This window comes from Monosiga brevicollis, genomic scaffold (genome assembly GCF_000002865.3).
Source record: "Monosiga brevicollis MX1 MONBRscaffold_17 genomic scaffold, whole genome shotgun sequence".
In the NCBI taxonomy this organism is placed as follows: domain Eukaryota; class Choanoflagellata; order Craspedida; family Salpingoecidae; genus Monosiga; species Monosiga brevicollis.
Genome location: NW_001865054.1, coordinates 746,463 through 762,440, shown reverse-complemented (window position 1 = coordinate 762,440; position 15,978 = coordinate 746,463). Strand labels below are relative to the sequence as shown.

Sequence of the window (15,978 nt, the reverse complement as noted above, 5' to 3'; positions counted from 1 at the left end):
ATGAGCGACTTGCTTGCCCGTTGTTCTCAGCTGTGGTGCCGGGAACAGCGACAATGTCTGGCCCCCTTGGTGTGCCAAAGTGGACACGAACGACAAACATGATAGGAATGCATCTTACACGCGTGAATGACAAATTGAATAGTTGATTTTGACATGCCGTCCACTGTATTATAATCATCTGGGGCGGGCCCCGAGCTGGCCTATTCGAGCTCGTCAGCCGCGTCTTGCAAAGGTCGTTGGATAGGAGGTAGTATGCGCCGTTCCCGCGCTTCATGGTCAGGCCGGTCGGTGCTAGGGACGATCGCCAAGGTGGTCGTGGTGTTGGCCTGCACTTCCTCCCGCACGGGCGGGCTCGAGGTCTCTGCTGCGGCTGGTGTGGTAGCAGGCCCTTGTAGCGCGAGAGGAGCAGATTCCGGGCTGGAAATTGCGGGGCTCGAAGAGGCCGCTTGTGGGGTCCCACTTGCCGATGTAACGGCGACTGGCGTACTGCTTGGCAGGGCGGGCGAGGCGGTCGTGTTGAGCGTGGACGGGGCCATTGCTGGCGGGGCTTCCAGCGCCGCAATGGATTGCTGTGTGGCAGGAGGCAAGGACAAAGGGGGGCCCTGAGAGTCCTCGGATTGATCCGGTACAAACGGCGCTATCGCAGGTGCGGTGACGGAGGTGCGCGCAAACGATCCTGTGATGCATTATGAGCCATGAGCACACAATCGCAGGATTGGCGTTTTCGATTCAAACGTGAGGCCAGCGTCTTGGGGGCTGACGTACCCTTTTCAGGCTGGCAGAGTATGTGAATCTGTTCGTTGTACTTGCGCAGGGTCTCAATGCTGCGCTGGTGATAATCAATCATGCTCTATTGGGATAGGACGGAATGCGAATGTGGCGATGATCAAAGTACGGTGGGCGTGTGCCGGGCCACCAGCTTTAAAACAAAACCGGGCACCACGTACAGCATGTGTATAGAGCAACGATTTGGCCACAAGCATCTGCTTGCGCTCACGTGTACTGACGACGGACTTTTCGACGGTGCGCTCGGCGGCCTCAACTTGGCGCTCGCAGGCCCCGACTTGTGCATGCAAATCCATCAGATCGTGTTCAATCTTGGGTTTGAGCGTCTGATAGTTGGCCTTGAGTTTGGCCTGCGGGCAACCGGCACAACAGTTGGGTCATCGTGCATGCCTGCGCTTGGCCAACCAGGTGGAGCGGCACGACAGGCAGGTTTTGTCAGGCAAAGGGCAGAATTGGGCGGCGGTACCTTTTCGTGATTGCGCACGGCTGCTTGGTGATGTTCTCGGGCGTCATGCAGCCGTTGCTGAGCGGTGCGTAGATCAGTCACCAGACGATCGTGCTCCTTCAGCACCTAAGGCGCGATCAGCCAAGAGCGCGCGCGCGCGCGCGTCGGGGCATCAATGGGCGAAAGGCGAGTCGAAAAGAGCTCGCAGAAGCAAGGAAAGGAGGAAAGGAGGAAAGGAAGAAACGTGTGGTGATACCTTGAGGACTTCTTGGAGGTTGGCAACTTGGGCATTGTAATGACTACATTATGTACAATGATCAAGTGGGCGGAAATGAGCATTGAGGTGCGTTGCGGAAGGTGGCCCTTGTCTTGGCCAGGACGGGGCGGGCGCTGAGGCGTACGAGAGCATGTCAACGTCATGAGCCGATTGGTCTTCGGCTTCGGCAATGCGTGCTTGGCAGGCCTTTCGGAGGCGGTGTTCATTTGGATTTTCCGTTTCATCGCCGAGCCAAGCATGCCAATCAGCAAAGTGCTGGCGGCGTTGCGTGGCGTACTCACGCCACGCCTTGGCCGTCTCGATGGTCTCATCGAGCGTGTTCAGCAGGTGGCCGTGCGGCGCCTTCATGTTGCGGCGGCGCTTCTTGTTGGTCTTGCGCGCATCTGGCGCTGGCAACGTATCGCGCACCACCACCGCAGTGGATGATCCGCACCCCATGCTCGCGGTTGGAGTAGCGCAGGGGTGTTGGGTTGTTGTGCGAGCAAGCGAACTGGCAGACGTATGCCTGCGCAGATCCCCAAAAGCTCAATCTACGCAAGTCAATCTGCTTGGCAGCTCAACAGCCCCTGTACCCCAAGCTGGGAAAGAAACAGAAACGGGCAATTGCGTGCCCAGGAGCATCGACCGCCCCGCCTTTGCTGTTCAAAAGAGCGGCCCTCTTCCGAGAATTCTCTCTTCTCTGTTTCTCTCTCTCTCTCTCTCGTTGTTGATGGATGATGATGGTTGTGGTTGATAAGGGAAGGGGTTGTCGAATGGCAACAACACGTGTTATCAACACCAGGTTCATTTTCTGACATATCGAGCGCGTCATTTTATTTTGAAGAGGTCTATGAAGCTTGGCTATTCTGTCACCATCACTAGGTAAGCATGAGCAACATGACAAACCACATCAGCACAACCATCTTCATAAACTTCCCAGTGTTCTAAAGTCAAGTGCCCTTTATATCCAATAAAATCTTCAATAACCTGCTTGTCCTCCTTCAAGAACCGGGCCAGCCACTGCAGCATTAACCACGACAAAGGACACGCGACGACAAACACCCTTTCACTCCAAGTACAATAACCCATATATCAGCAACAATATCTCACGCTTAACTTCCACCCTAACCCCCTTTATCTTCCACCAAAACCTTCAACTACCACATGTTGATCTACATCTTCTCCCCCATGCCCCGCCCCTTTCCCCCTAATCCCCGCTTCTGCCCTCCCATTTGATCCATGTCAGAGGTACGTGCGACGATGACGCGCGCTAATGACGCACCCACCTCCCCGCCGCCGACGGTCTCCGCCTTTCCTGCGTGCACTGCAACGCCCGACGATTCTTGTGAATGCCATCTATTTGCACAAAAAAAAAAAAAAAAGCGTTTGAGGCGCGAGGTCCTTGTGTGCCCCCACTTTGCTTACTCGAGGATAATGATGGTGGTGGTGGTGCTGTAGATTTGAGGGGTGTCGGGTGAATCGCGTAGCCGCGCCAACCTGTGGCGCGTGCGCGAGCTGACGACAGCCCAGTTCCTCGGCTGGAACCACTTCGATTGCCGTCGTCCAACTACAAAGTCCCAGCCGATCGCTTGACATATCATCAAGCCACCAGACCCGCCCTGAAGAATAGCACTACAGGTGCTATTCCGGGCCACCTGCGGACCGAGAACATTGGACGTGCGTTTACAAATACAGACCACCCCCTTTCCGCTCGACCCAACCCCTCTCAAACTTGCCCTTAGCCCCCTGCGAAACATCCTGCTTTCTTTGATAGGGCGAGCGTGTGCCCGGGACCATGGCGTCCTACGAGCACGCCGAGTTTGTGCCAGCGGTGCCCCCGCCCATGCGCACGGATCGACCCATTCTAAAGAGCACCTCTAGCTCAGCTCCGTCCTCTCAGCGCTCATCATACAAGAAGTCGGTCAAGTTTACCGTGGACGCGCGCGAGTTTAGTCGTGATGACCTGCCTCGTCTCAATGAAGGTCAGACCCTCTTTGACTAACCCACTCTGCTATGCCACCCCTCCAAGCATGGGCTTTTCCATACGCTCGCACGTCACTCACCCGCCACCCCCTGTCAACGCGCCCGTGTGCAGTGGCTGATGTGATTCAGGAGCTCTTCCGCGGCTCAGTCATGCTAAAAGTACGCGGCCACAAGCTTTACGAACGATACATCTTCTTCGAACCTGAGGTTTGCTTTATGCTCTCTACCAGCCATGACGACCACCCTCAAGCATGTCTCCCCCGACCTTTCCTCACCCTTTGGTGTGTCCAGCGTGAGCAAGTTACCTGGTTTTCCAAGAAGAACAACGCCACGCGATCGAGTACGTAGTGAAGTTCTGCCTCCTCCCGATCGCGCACCTACCCTCGCACACCCCTTTTCTCACCCCGTCTTCGCTCTGCTCAACTTTTTTTTATCTGACTTTGCGCCTGCTTTGCAGTCCCAATTCGTGATTTCACCAAGATTCATCCAGGAAAAGGCGCTGCTGGCTTTAATACACCTGAAGCGGCTGGTATGAGACATCACCCCAGTCCTTACACATGTCCCCACCCTTTTTTCCCGACCGTGCTCACAGGCTCGTTTTGGTCAATGGTTGCGGTTGCTTCTCGTGAGCAGAGTTCGAAGAATGGCGCTGTTTCACCGCCTATCATAAGGGTGGCACGCTAGATTTGGTGGCCCCATCTCTGGATTGCCGTGACCTCTGGGTGACGGGCCTCCGCCTTCTTATACACCGCTCAGATGCATCCACAAAGCAGCAAAGCATGCGCCGACAATGGATCAAGCAGACCTTTGACCAGTTTGGTATGTAGTTCAAGTCCTGGGCCCGCCATCGTTGCCCAGCCGAGAACCCCTTCCCTTTCTCACACCTCCCACATTCTCCCCGTGTTTTTCCGCCAACAACGCAACAACGACAACAGATACTGACAGCGATGGCCAACTTTCCAAAGCTGAGACCCTTGAGGCCACCAAGGCTCTGCTCAACAACATCGATAGCGAGCATCTTGAAGTCTTTGTTAACGTTGGTCGTCGTGCTCAAGGCCTCGTTTCCATTTACAACGACACGACCTCTTTTAAGCCAGGGTTCGGCTCACTGACAGTCGTTTGGGCCCCACCCCACCCCTTTTTTTTTTCGTTCGCTTGGTATAGAATCTTTTTGAGCGCCTGGATCTTGAGCAGCGCCTCAACTCAGGACAACCCTTGTCTCCTCGACCCAGCATTCCAGGCGTAAGCCCATCGCCTTGGCCAGTTGCTCATGTCCGCACGCACAGCTCATATATAATGTTGGCACCCCATAGACGCCAGAGACTTCACCGGCTATCGAAGATGGCGCAATTACGCCTGCTGCGGCCTCCACCCCGCCCACCGCCACCCCTTCGGATGTGGTTTTCGAAGATCAGACTGTCGCAGATGGTGACGAGGCTTCCACTGCAAATGGCAAGCAGGATGAAGCAAAGATCAACGGAGCAGAGAATACCAATGGCCACGCTCTTGACGTGCCTCCCGCAGATGAAATTCTTCCCCTTGGTGCCGATGACTCATTCCGCTGCACCTTTGACCAGTTTTTCGCCCTCGTAACTGTAAGTCTCTGTCGCCAATCATCTTGGACTGTTCACTTGCTATTTCTCTGAGCCAACGGTCCACCTGCCACGCCATCCTTTGACAAATAAAATCTTCTCATCTTCTCATCCAAACTGGGTAGCGTCTAAAAACTCGGCGTGAGGTCTTTATGCTGCTGCAAAAATATGCCAAGGACGGTCAAATCATCGAAGCTTCCAGTCTGCGTCTGTTTCTTGAACTCGAGCAACATGTACGCTCGCCTTGACTTGCAGGCAGCACCTCTCACCGGCGGCGCCTGCATACCCTGTCGAGCTTCCAACTAACGCTCTGTATGGTCTGTTCAGGTGTTGCTGAATTCACTCTCAGAGGCAGAGCAGCTCATTGCTCAGCACGAGCCCATCGAAGCCAACCGCCATGAGGTAGCAAATGCCCCAGTCCTACCGCTGCATGTGACTACATCACAGTAGTCGACCTTGGAGTGCGACCCGTCACGCGCATCCCTCACCTGCTCGTTGCCGATCGTATTGGGCCATCTTGGCAGCATCGCTTTGGGCTTGACGGCTTTACAGAGTTTCTGCAGCAACACGAACATGTTGTTTCCCACGAAGTTGCCACGCCAATCAAGTGGTCTAGTCCCTTGCATCATTACTACTTTGCTGCGTCTCACAACAGCTACTTGGCTGGTGGTCAGGTTCGTGACCATCGCGTAAAAGAATCTGGTAAACTTCGGCAGACATTCATGCTGTCCTCTCTGCTTCCCCTTTCAATGCAGATTCAAGGTGTGTGCACACCAGACGCCGTCAAAAACGCTCTAGACATGGGCGCACGCAGCCTTGAAAGTGAGTTTGATGCTTTACCAAATGATTTTTAACCCTTTGTCGGTTGTTGCTCGAGTCCTTGAAGCGCAAACGTGCCAGGCTTACACTGTCTTTCCATGTGTTATTTTATTTGCCTGTTTCATGCCGCACCTAGTCGATATCTGGCACGCGGACGGCAAACTGCAAGTTTACCATGGCCATACCCGCACCACACCATGTGAAGTGGAGGATGTGCTCAAGATCATCAAGGTCTGTAAGCTCGGGCTTTATGTTTATCCGCACGTCGTAATGCCCCTGCGCTGTTCCCTTGACTGTTGTGTTTTTGTATGATAGGACCACGCATTTGCCGACACGGACGCACCCTTGCTCTTGATCATGGAAATGCATGTCGACGACATTGAGCTTCAAAGGCAGCTCATCGAATCGATCAAGAGTCATCTGGGTGAGATGCCCTGCTTGCTAACCATGCCAGCTGACTGTATGGCCTATGACTCACTATGTCTTGATGTCATTGTTCCTCATCGAATACCTGCTGCTCTCAACTGAAACTGCAGGCTCAATTCTTTACGTCCCTGATGCTCAGCGTGGCAATCGCCTACCTCTTTTGGAAAAGGTGCGCGGCAAAGTTTTCATCGCCAGCCAAAAGCTCGGCGCTCGCGAAGAGGCTCAAGATGAGCCAGTCGATGTGCTCGAGTACGACGAGTTCTCCTTTTATGCCGATGTCAAGAAAAAGCGCAACAAAAAGAATAAGAAGATCAAAGATGAACCCCGAAAGATCCCGGTCCTTCCAGGTAATCACTGCCAGCCTTAAGGTTCTAGCCCCTCGCCCCTGTCCTTGCTCAAATGGTTGTATGCAAGACACATCATCTCCAAACACAGCCCAAGCTCATGTATGGGGTACTCCATGTGTTTCGTACTGCTTTGAAGGGTTTTCTCGATTAGTCACGTTGCGCCTCGTTGAGGTGAAGGATCCCTTGGCCACGCTGAGCAGTGGCGTGCTTCCTAACGACCTTTTGTGCATCTCCGAGCGGGCGTTGGTGAAGGCGCTTGATACTGGCGCTGCTGAGGTTGGAAGCGCCAATCTTCCCATCGACATGGTGTCCCTTCCCAGCGCAACCCCCGTTTGTTCTTCTTCTTTTTTTCCTTTCCAGCATCACCGAGCCATGACTGTACTGCTTTCGTTTATATTTTGTTCGGGAGTGCTGACAGCCTTTGCTAATGATCTCACCCCCACCCCCCACCTCCCATTATTTTGCGTAGGCTCTCGTGACTTTGGCACAAAAGTACATTGTACGCTGTTTCCCAGCAGGCTCACGTGTTGACTCAGACAATCCGGACCCATCCGTGTCGTGGGCACTCGGGTGCTCGCTGGTTCCCATCAATTATCAGACCCGTGATATTGGCTTGCACATCAACAACGGCCGCTTCCAACGCACCCGCGGTCTTGTCGAAAAGCCCTTTTTTCTCTCTCATGCCGGCACTGAGTTCAACCCCACTTGGACTGTCTCTGAGGTCTTGGCCAAGCCCGAGCATGCCGTTGCTGCGACGCGAGCCCTGGATGTGACCATCATTAGTGCGCAGAACTTGCAGCCATCACCGGATGCCAAGGCTGCTCAGCCCAACCCCACCCTCCGCGTCATCGATCCTTACGTTCACATCGAGGTCTGGCCCTCCTCGCGTGCCTCGTTGTCCTATTCCATTCTCATCTCCATCTTCACTTGATCTCAAGCAAACGCCCCTCACGCTCACGCAACATGTATACCCCCACAGATTCTGGGTCTGCCACGCGATCGAGAGGCTCACACTACCCGAGCCTTGGACAATAATGCCATTGATCCATATTGGAATGAATCGTGCAAATTTGTCGTAACCTGTCCACCCTCGGCCCTCCTTCAAATCTTGGTAGGCTGTTGCTACTTGGACCTGCCATGCAACGGCGCGACTGTTCTTGTTTTGTTTTTTTTCGTTTTTTGCCGCGCGGGATGCTTATTGGGGCTGTGTCAATAGGTGTTGGATGATGACATTGTGCATGACAACTTTTTGGGGACTGCTGTGCTTCCGTTCGAAGCATTACAACCGGGCTATCGCACCGTTCAGCTCTACGACCGCCAAGGCCGTATCATCGAGAATTCGACTGTATTTTTAAAGGTCTGTCCTGTGCCCCGTGTGCTTGGTGGTGGGCACGACTAAGCATCTGTCTGGCAAGCCCAACGCTCACGGATGTCTTTCGTGCGTAGCTGGATTTTGAGTCATCGTCGCCGCATCAAATTCTGGAGGAACGCCAAGTGCAGATGACGCTAGAGGAAGAGCTGCGCACAAACAAACCTGGTCGCCCAGCGCTCTCCAACAAACAAGGGTGCGCTTGCCTTGCACTCTAGGCTGGCCCCATGTGCTTCCTTCTTCCTCATTTGTTCCCTGTGGCTGACTTTGCTTTGGATGTGTGTTGCCTATGAGTAGTAGCCGACGAGCATCAATCATTCTCGATGCGGACTTTGAGGCCCCGACGCTGGAAATGGTCGGGCACGAGCAGGTACGTGATTGACTAACAAAGCGGCACCATCGTTGACAATGTGAATCCTCATTCGTGGGCAAATTATTTTACGTAGCTGGACAATTTGTTTGGAAATTGCAATACGGCCATTCTCGAACTCAAGGCTTACCAGAGCGAACTCGAGCGCAACAATGCTGACATTATTGCCAGGTCCGGACTCAAGGGCAACAAGGCGGCCTTGGAACTTGCCATGGACAAACTTGCATCCAAGATCAGCGGGGTCAAGTATCGCGTTGTGAGCAGGACGCCGGCTCTAGACGTCGAAATTGTTGATGAATCGACCGTCACAGCCTCGGCCCAAGGAGCACTGGACATCATGCACAAGCTCTGTGAGGTCATTCGCGGGCGCCTGCTGCGCACAATGGAAATGGCCTCCACCTTCCGAGGCCTTGCCATGCAAGTTGATGAGGTCGAAGACACAATTGAAGAGGTCAGTGCGCTCGGTGCTTATTCGTTTCGAGTGGTGATGTGGAGTTGAACCCCTCTTACGTGCGGCGTCCGGATTATGGTCTTCTCACGCAATTTGGTGGATCGCTCCCACAGTATGCAATTGATGGGTCTGACCGGTCAATCCAGGATCGCATCGAGGCCAACATTGCCGAGTTCCGTCGCTCTGTGCATGTCTGTCGCCAGGTAAGAAAAGAATCTGCATCAGAACTTTGGCTAGACTAATACAACTTGTCCCAGGAAGTCGAGTCTCTGTCCATTTGGCGTCTCTGGTCACTCAACCAGCTGCTCGTGGGTGGCGCCGCTTGGCTCACTCAACCGCCCTGTCCCGTGACCCATCAGATGGAGACGGTGGCACGAGAGGAGCTCATCCAATTGCGGCAGGCCTTGATGATCTCACGGCGAGGAGCTCTCGACTTAGCTTAGGTGGCATTTGAAACGTGTTGTTTGAGTGCTTATCATGACTTTGTTTAACTTTGTTCCGAGTGTTGATCTACATTATCTAATCTCAAGTGCGCAATCTATTGCGGCTAGTCAATTGGCACTGAACAAAACAAAAATTCCCAAATGCGCCTCATACCCGTTCCAAGCCAAACGAGGGAGAAAAAAAAAGAAAAGGAAGAAGGCGGACTCAATACGGCTAATCGTGTTTGTCAAAGTGACGCGTGGCACGTGTACAGCAGATCAGCGTGCTGTTTACACGTCCAGGTCACCCAAAGGATCAAAGTCGTCCATGTCCTCCAACAAGTCTGCATCGCCATCCTGTTCCTCCTCGAGCTCCAGGCGCTCACGATCCTCCTCGCTCATTCCAAAGGTTTGCGCGACATTGAGATCACCCAAGGACCAGCTCTCCACATACTCTGGCAGTAATTCCTAAAGTACGTAGTTGACATTGCACATCCTGGGGTGAGTATTCGACCTGAGACCGGCCAAGCACCGTGGGGCCACGCTCCAAACTGTCCGCAAAGCCAAGAAAGATAACATCACTGCTTACATCAGGAATGAAGGGCTCGTCGATGGCACGGATGGCCATTTCACCACACAGCGAGCAATCTTGCCCCACAATCTCGTCAATCTCCCGCTACAAGCAGGCAGGTGTGACATGAATGCAGACACCGAGCAAGGAAATCAGACTTGAATCCGTCATCTGATTGATGCCGGCTTTGAAAAGCGTACATTCAGTCGTACTACGTCGACGCGGAAGTTGGGGTCCTCCCGCGCGCGTTTCAAGTCGCGCTGATGCCGATCCACCTTTTTACGCTCCGACGGCTTGATGAATCGCACGACCTACACAAGCCACCACGTTAGTTGAATCGTTCCTACACATATGGCCTGCACCACCTCCCTATCTACCACAGGTCACAAGGAACTGGAATCGGCCCGAGTGTCAGGCACAGGCACTTGCATCTCGAATCAGGCAGTCCTTGTGAAACGCGTGGGAGCAGGGAAAGACGTAAAAAGCGCGCGACATCAGGGGGTAGTCGCACAATCCACAGCTCATGTTGCCTGTCACCACTTGGTATCTATATAGAGGAAAAATCAAAGGACACGAGATGAGGGGGAAAAAGTCAAGCGCTGAAGCTTGGGATTGTGAGTCGCAAAAGGTTCAACTGTGTACCGCTGGTTTAAGGCCTGGATATCGCCACGAATTGCTTTGGCGGAGAGCTGGGCTGCTTTCATGGTTTCGTTGAGGTTGCCAATCTCGTTGTTGTACTCCTGGAGGCTAGTTTGAATGTGCTCCTGCAACCACCGTGGTGATGTGAACGCATGGGACCAGCGTGTTGATAGCACATCCATGAGCATGCGCACAACTCACCTGAACCTCGTTGATCCGCGAGAAATCGGGAAAGAAAAGCAAAATGTCCTCAATCTTCAACACTTGGCTTTGCTCCAACACCTGAACATGAGTCCGGAAACCAAGAAGAAGGCGTCAACTCACGACAAGATGTTACATTTACTACCACATAGTGAGCAACGCCGTCCGTCCACTGGGCAGCTAACCTTCATGGCCAGCGGAACGTCACAAATCTCCTTGACGGTAAATTCAGCCACCATGGACCACAGCTTCTTCGGCAAGTCAGCGGACATGATTTTATCGGCTTCTTCCTCTTTGACCCGCTCGATGATTGAGGTGGCCAGCTCAAGCTTGGCATCGGCCTGTTGACTGCCAACCTGTGTGCATACCCCGCAAAGTCATTCAGAGGAACGTCTCAAAAAGCACTGCGAGATAAAGTGGCCACTTGCAAAAGAGAAACTGCAAAACAAATTGACATAACGGTGTCTAAGCATCCAGTACCTGCAAGGCAATTTGGACGGCCTCCTCAAACATGCCCATGGAGGAGTAGAGCTCAACGCACGCACGCAGCTTGTTCTTTTCGTGACACAGGCGCAAGGCATAATCACGATCAAACTGCGGGCGCTCTTCTTGCTCCTTCAAGAATCTGTGACCATGCGCATCAAAGGCAGGTGGGGGCATTACTGTGTTGGAAACGAAATCAATTCGGCGATTAACCCCAAGCGTTCAAATGTGGGGGCGTACCGCAGCAAGGGCTGCTCCTGGTCCAAAGTGACATAGAGGGACACAAGGTAGTTGTAGACGCTTTCATTGCTGCGCGGGTTGCGCTCAATCACCCACTCTGACAAGCACGACACAAGGTGCATGAGGCCCCGGCCAAGGATGCGAGGGCAGCAAAAGAGCCGCAAACGATAGATCCCAACCGTACCAAGGTAGGCGCGGATGGCATCCAGGGTTTCTGCCTTGCAATTGGCTTGCTGTTGATACCTGTTGCAGCCAGCAAAAAGGAAGATCATATGCGTGAGCATTGCAGCCCGGCAAGAGATCGAGAAGAAACAATGAGAACAAGAGAGCACCACGATCACATACCGCACAAAGGCTGGAATAAGTTGCCCGGCATCAATGCGCGAGTTGAGATGACAAATGTCGAGAAGCTCCTGGGGCCGATGTTGAATGATATGTGCTGCAAACATGGCCAAGAGTTCGGGGCGCTCGTCGATCTAGAGAAACGACAAAGTCAAGGTTCATCGCGTGAGATTGACGAAGAGGTCCCACGCACGCGCACCAAAGAGCAGCCCAACCTGGTCTTTGAGCACAGAAATTGCGCCATCAATGTTGTTCATTTGAATGTGGTGCTGAATCACCTCCTGCTCGAGCGAAGCATTGTGAGTGCCCATCACGGTGAGCAAAGATTGCACCGACAAGGTGAAGGCTGTGTCTTCCTCGAGCTCTGACCTTGAAATCTTGTTGTTGCTCGGCATAAAAGAGGAGTGCATCCACGTTGCCGTGGCCCCGCATCAGATCCAGCACCTATAAAGCATTGCAAGCCGCCGTCGCAGAGTCGACAGATGCGTGTTGATGCCAACATGAACTCTCCTTACACAGTTGGCCTTGCCTGTACCAGTCAACAACAAAAACTGACACAATGTTCTACGTACCGTTTCCTTGTGCAGATTGGTGCGACAAATGCCACGGTTCAGAAACTCCTTCAGCTCGCCAAATAGGCGGGCATAATCAGCACTGTCGTGGCCTTTGGACTGCGTGATGTTTGATGTGTAAAGATCGCAAAGTGGCATGAACAGAGCAAATGTGAGACTGACGCAGCCGAGACGCCCAGGCTGGCCAAGGATCAGCCCGCCGCTGCACAATCAAAACGCACCGAGCGAATGGCATTGAGAGAGGTCAGGTACAACTCGATCATCCACGTGATGAGCAGAGCAATCTTGGTCGGTTCCGTGTCCGCCAGTTGACCCAGGCGCTGTTGCAGGTAGTTGCGCAGTGCACCGTAGTTTTCTGGGCCTATAAAGACGGACGGCGGTGTCCATGCGGATCCGCATGGTTGGCACACATCATCAGGACCCGAACAGGATTGAAATTGGCAATTTATTTCCCTTAGATCAGCAGAAATTCTGCGAGCTGGAATCCAACCTTGATCGAGCAGTTTCAGGGCCACAGTCTCGAACGATGCATTTGTTTTGGCGTAAATGTGGGCTGCCTCAGTATACGCGCCGTCCGCCATGAGAGCCTCGGCTTGTGCGACGCGAATTTGGTTGATCTTATGCGCATCGCCGCCCGCATGCTCAATGGCCTCGTAAAAATTGCCGCGTTCCAGGTACAGGCGCCATACGTCGCGCTCCTCGTTGTGGGCTTCGATATAAAAGACGGCTTTGCTGTGAATCGGCAACAAGGAGAGAAGAAGCGATGGTTCTCCTGTCAGCTCGTGGTACAACAGGGTGTAAAGCAATTGCTTCAATCAACGGACAAGCGATTGACGGTTCTACTCACTTGGAGAAGCAGTAGACTTTCTGATTGCTCTCGTCGCGCACCAAGTTGAGCATTTCGCCCTGAGCAGGGCGAAACGTTTGTCCCGGAATGGCGTGCTTGTTCAGCGTGCACAGAATGCGCAGGGCACGGGGATACAAGAGAAGCACGTGAAACTGGGTGAGCATGATGGCCTGGGGATTACGTGGGTCACTGTCAGGATTGGCGCGGTCCTCGCCCAGGTTCCGAGGCACCTCATCCCCATCAATAAAGGCTACATCGTAGGGCAGCACATCATACGACGGGATGGCGGAGCGGTTGCCGGTGCGTGCCAGCTCAAGATCCAAGTTGCCCACAATCAAACCCTGGCCAGTCAACCACGCAAAAGCCGACGCTGTCTCGCCCTGTCGACCGTGGTAAACCAGTTGTGATCGCGAGATCGGGACCATCACCTCCTGCTCAGCATCTACACAAGTAGCCAGGCGACACTCATCAGGCCACATGCCTGGTTAGCTGGGAAGGCAAGAGAGGAGACGTGTCGTACTGGGTAGTGGGTGCTTGAACACAAAAGCATAAGGATGACGCTCGTTAGCCTTGGGCAGGGCCATGAATTGCTTCAAGAGGCTGTTACACGGGCACGTGGTCGTGACTTTGGAACGTAATAGCATTGCAGGCGCCAGTCGAAAGAAGAAGCGTGGTGTTCATTGGGATCAACGAGAGCGTACTGAGTCGAAGAGACGGTAACGTAGAGTTCGCCACCGCTGAGTAATTCAACATGAAGGGAGCAAATGGGCGAGGGCCGACCGCGAACTTGAGGAAAGCTCCACACCTGAGAACGGGAGAGGAGGGATGCACATTTGTGAATACTGTGCGCAAACGACGAGAACCTCCCCCAAAAAAAAAAAAATTTAGAGGGACAATCAGAGGAGACAAGTCTTTACCGATTCGCAATCGCGCACGCCACCGTCAAATACAACTGAGTAGACGGCACCATCAAATGTGCCCACGAGAACGTGCTGTGGCATTGGGGCGAAGGTCGTGGGTATGAGGTGAGGAGGTGTGCGGCGGTGTTGGTGTTGGCACAAAGATATATCAAAGAGTGTGGAGCTACATACGCCCGAGTGAGAGCTTGATTCGTCGCGAAAGACGGGGTCCCAGGCCACGGCAGTCACGCGGTGGCTCTGTAGCGGTCGGATGGGAGCGCACTTGGTGCGCTGATGTGTGTGTGTGTTGACGTACACCGTGGTATGGTTTCCCTCGGCCGTTTCACCACTGCCTCAAGACCACACGACCATCAAGCATTGAGCGGGCATGAGAGCACGACGCAATGCCATCGTTCAATGGCAGTTGTGCAACAGCAAGGGCTCTGTCCGTACCAGACGATGAGATGGATTCCTTGGGGATCCACGAAAAGGTTGGATACGGTTTGGAGGTAGTCGGACACGTCGAAGGTTTCTGCCAAAATACGAGCGCCACCACCAGAGAAGGACATCAAAACAAAAGCAAGCCAAATGAACAAACCAGCTCAAGAAGTTGCCACGCAATGAATCAAAGAAAGGGAAAGTGACACGGCTGAGGGCGGCCCGAAGCTGCCCCGAAGCTTAATGTTTGCTCAAAGCATAGTAGCTGGGCAGAAAAACAAGGTGGGGGCTTGGGTGGAAGAAGAGGGATTTGCTGGGAACAAAGAGGCATATGAAGATTGGAGCGAATGATTACCTTCGGGGCTGCTCACTTGCGGGCGATACATGCCCACAGTGTTGGGACGCTGAGCGATGAAGAGCTTGTCATTGGCTGCGCCCACGGCTACGATGCGCTCCTCACGATCACTAGCGTTGGAAACAGATGCATGAGCGTTACGTGGTTGCGATTGACGTCCATTTGCACCAAGATGGCGCATCCCCCGCTAGCTCTTCAGACTCGGATCGGCACAAGCGTCGCTGGATAACAGACCGGAAGCAGCTCTTCTTGTCAAAGATGGGTTGTTCCTCGATTTCGCCTCCAGCACCCTGCAGGCCCAAAGGTAATAGAAGGCAAGCCAAAAGACAGAAAGATGAAATAATGCTGGTGCAGTGAGCGCACCGATGCTGAAGATCAAGAATATCCCTCAGGGCCTCACGCCGGGCTGATGGCTAGGTGACTGACCGCATCATCATCCTGGTAATCGTCAAAGTCATTGAAGCGATTGCCAAAGGCACCAATCCCACCAAAGCCTCCAAGATCTGCCGATGAAGCCAAAAAGAAAAAAAAAACATCGATCAGGTCTTTCTCTCCAAACAGGCCTTGCGCCGAACAGTGGAGCACGCACCGTCATCATAATCGTAGACACTGAACCGGCCTGCCATGATGTGTGATGAATAGCAGTCGCTCAGCCGGTTTACGTTGGCACTGAGGCCTCAAAGCAAAGCTACCAAAAAGCGACCACTCGTGCAGGCTACAGCAAAGATCATTCACGTCTCAATCAAATATCCAACACCCCAAAGGGCCGACCAAGACCCGCCCTGCTTGCGTGCCACCCAAGACGCAAGACTCGCCAGAGGTTGCGCCAGCTCAATCGGCCGTCTTCTCCAAATCACCGAGAACCAGTGGCAACAACAACTGTTGCATTCAGGCGTTCTCTAACAGAGAGAGAGTGTGTGTGGTGTGAGTGTGTGTGTGAGAGAGTGAGTGAGTGAGAAAGAGAAAGAGAAAGGTAGAAAGAACAGCAAAGGCACAGAGGAATAGCACAACTACCACATGTAGAGAGAAAAAGGAGAGAAAGGAGAGAGAGAGATGTCAGATAAAAGGTGACTGCTGAGCTGGGCAGAAGCAGGCATCGACTGGCTTTGGGCGTCAGCGGCGTGG

At 53.4% G+C, this 15,978-nt stretch overlaps 3 protein-coding genes across 3 annotated transcripts; 1 reads left to right on the top strand and 2 right to left on the bottom strand.

Annotated features, from left to right (window-relative positions):
• Positions 1-200: 200 nt before the first annotated feature.
• MONBRDRAFT_27150 (uncharacterized protein) lies at positions 201-1,946 on the bottom strand (the record flags this gene model as incomplete). The annotated part of the gene is made up of 6 exons (XM_001747478.1): positions 201-676; positions 766-850; positions 948-1,136; positions 1,253-1,357; positions 1,488-1,530; positions 1,633-1,946. The coding sequence occupies 6 exons, from the start codon at positions 1,944-1,946 to the stop codon at positions 201-203; spliced, it is 1,212 nt and encodes a 403-aa protein (XP_001747530.1).
• A 1,336-nt stretch (positions 1,947-3,282) lies between these two features.
• On the top strand, positions 3,283-8,892 carry MONBRDRAFT_33268 (uncharacterized protein; the record flags this gene model as incomplete). The annotated part of the gene is made up of 22 exons (XM_001747572.1): positions 3,283-3,469; positions 3,583-3,677; positions 3,762-3,810; positions 3,928-3,999; positions 4,227-4,289; positions 4,406-4,506; positions 4,635-4,712; positions 4,784-5,065; positions 5,188-5,295; positions 5,390-5,464; positions 5,587-5,736; positions 5,818-5,884; positions 6,018-6,112; positions 6,197-6,305; positions 6,418-6,654; positions 7,124-7,146; positions 7,253-7,525; positions 7,634-7,765; positions 7,871-8,011; positions 8,101-8,219; positions 8,321-8,393; positions 8,470-8,892. The coding sequence occupies 22 exons, from the start codon at positions 3,283-3,285 to the stop codon at positions 8,890-8,892; spliced, it is 2,952 nt and encodes a 983-aa protein (XP_001747624.1).
• On the bottom strand, positions 8,758-15,563 carry MONBRDRAFT_33267 (uncharacterized protein). The gene is made up of 28 exons (XM_001747477.1): positions 15,443-15,563; positions 15,280-15,356; positions 15,088-15,143; positions 14,854-14,963; positions 14,514-14,592; positions 14,253-14,409; positions 14,079-14,153; positions 13,863-13,966; positions 13,682-13,761; positions 13,162-13,603; positions 12,805-13,046; positions 12,536-12,675; positions 12,315-12,413; positions 12,112-12,186; positions 11,958-12,023; positions 11,746-11,876; positions 11,585-11,643; positions 11,401-11,497; positions 11,158-11,302; positions 10,863-11,033; positions 10,678-10,758; positions 10,480-10,601; positions 10,315-10,384; positions 10,038-10,148; positions 9,856-9,942; positions 9,204-9,734; positions 8,958-9,047; positions 8,758-8,844 (listed from the first exon to the last, which is right to left on the bottom strand). The coding sequence occupies exons 1-26, from the start codon at positions 15,477-15,479 to the stop codon at positions 9,558-9,560; spliced, it is 3,090 nt and encodes a 1,029-aa protein (XP_001747529.1). The 5' UTR covers positions 15,480-15,563; the 3' UTR covers positions 8,758-8,844; positions 8,958-9,047; positions 9,204-9,557.
• Positions 15,564-15,978: the final 415 nt, after the last annotated feature.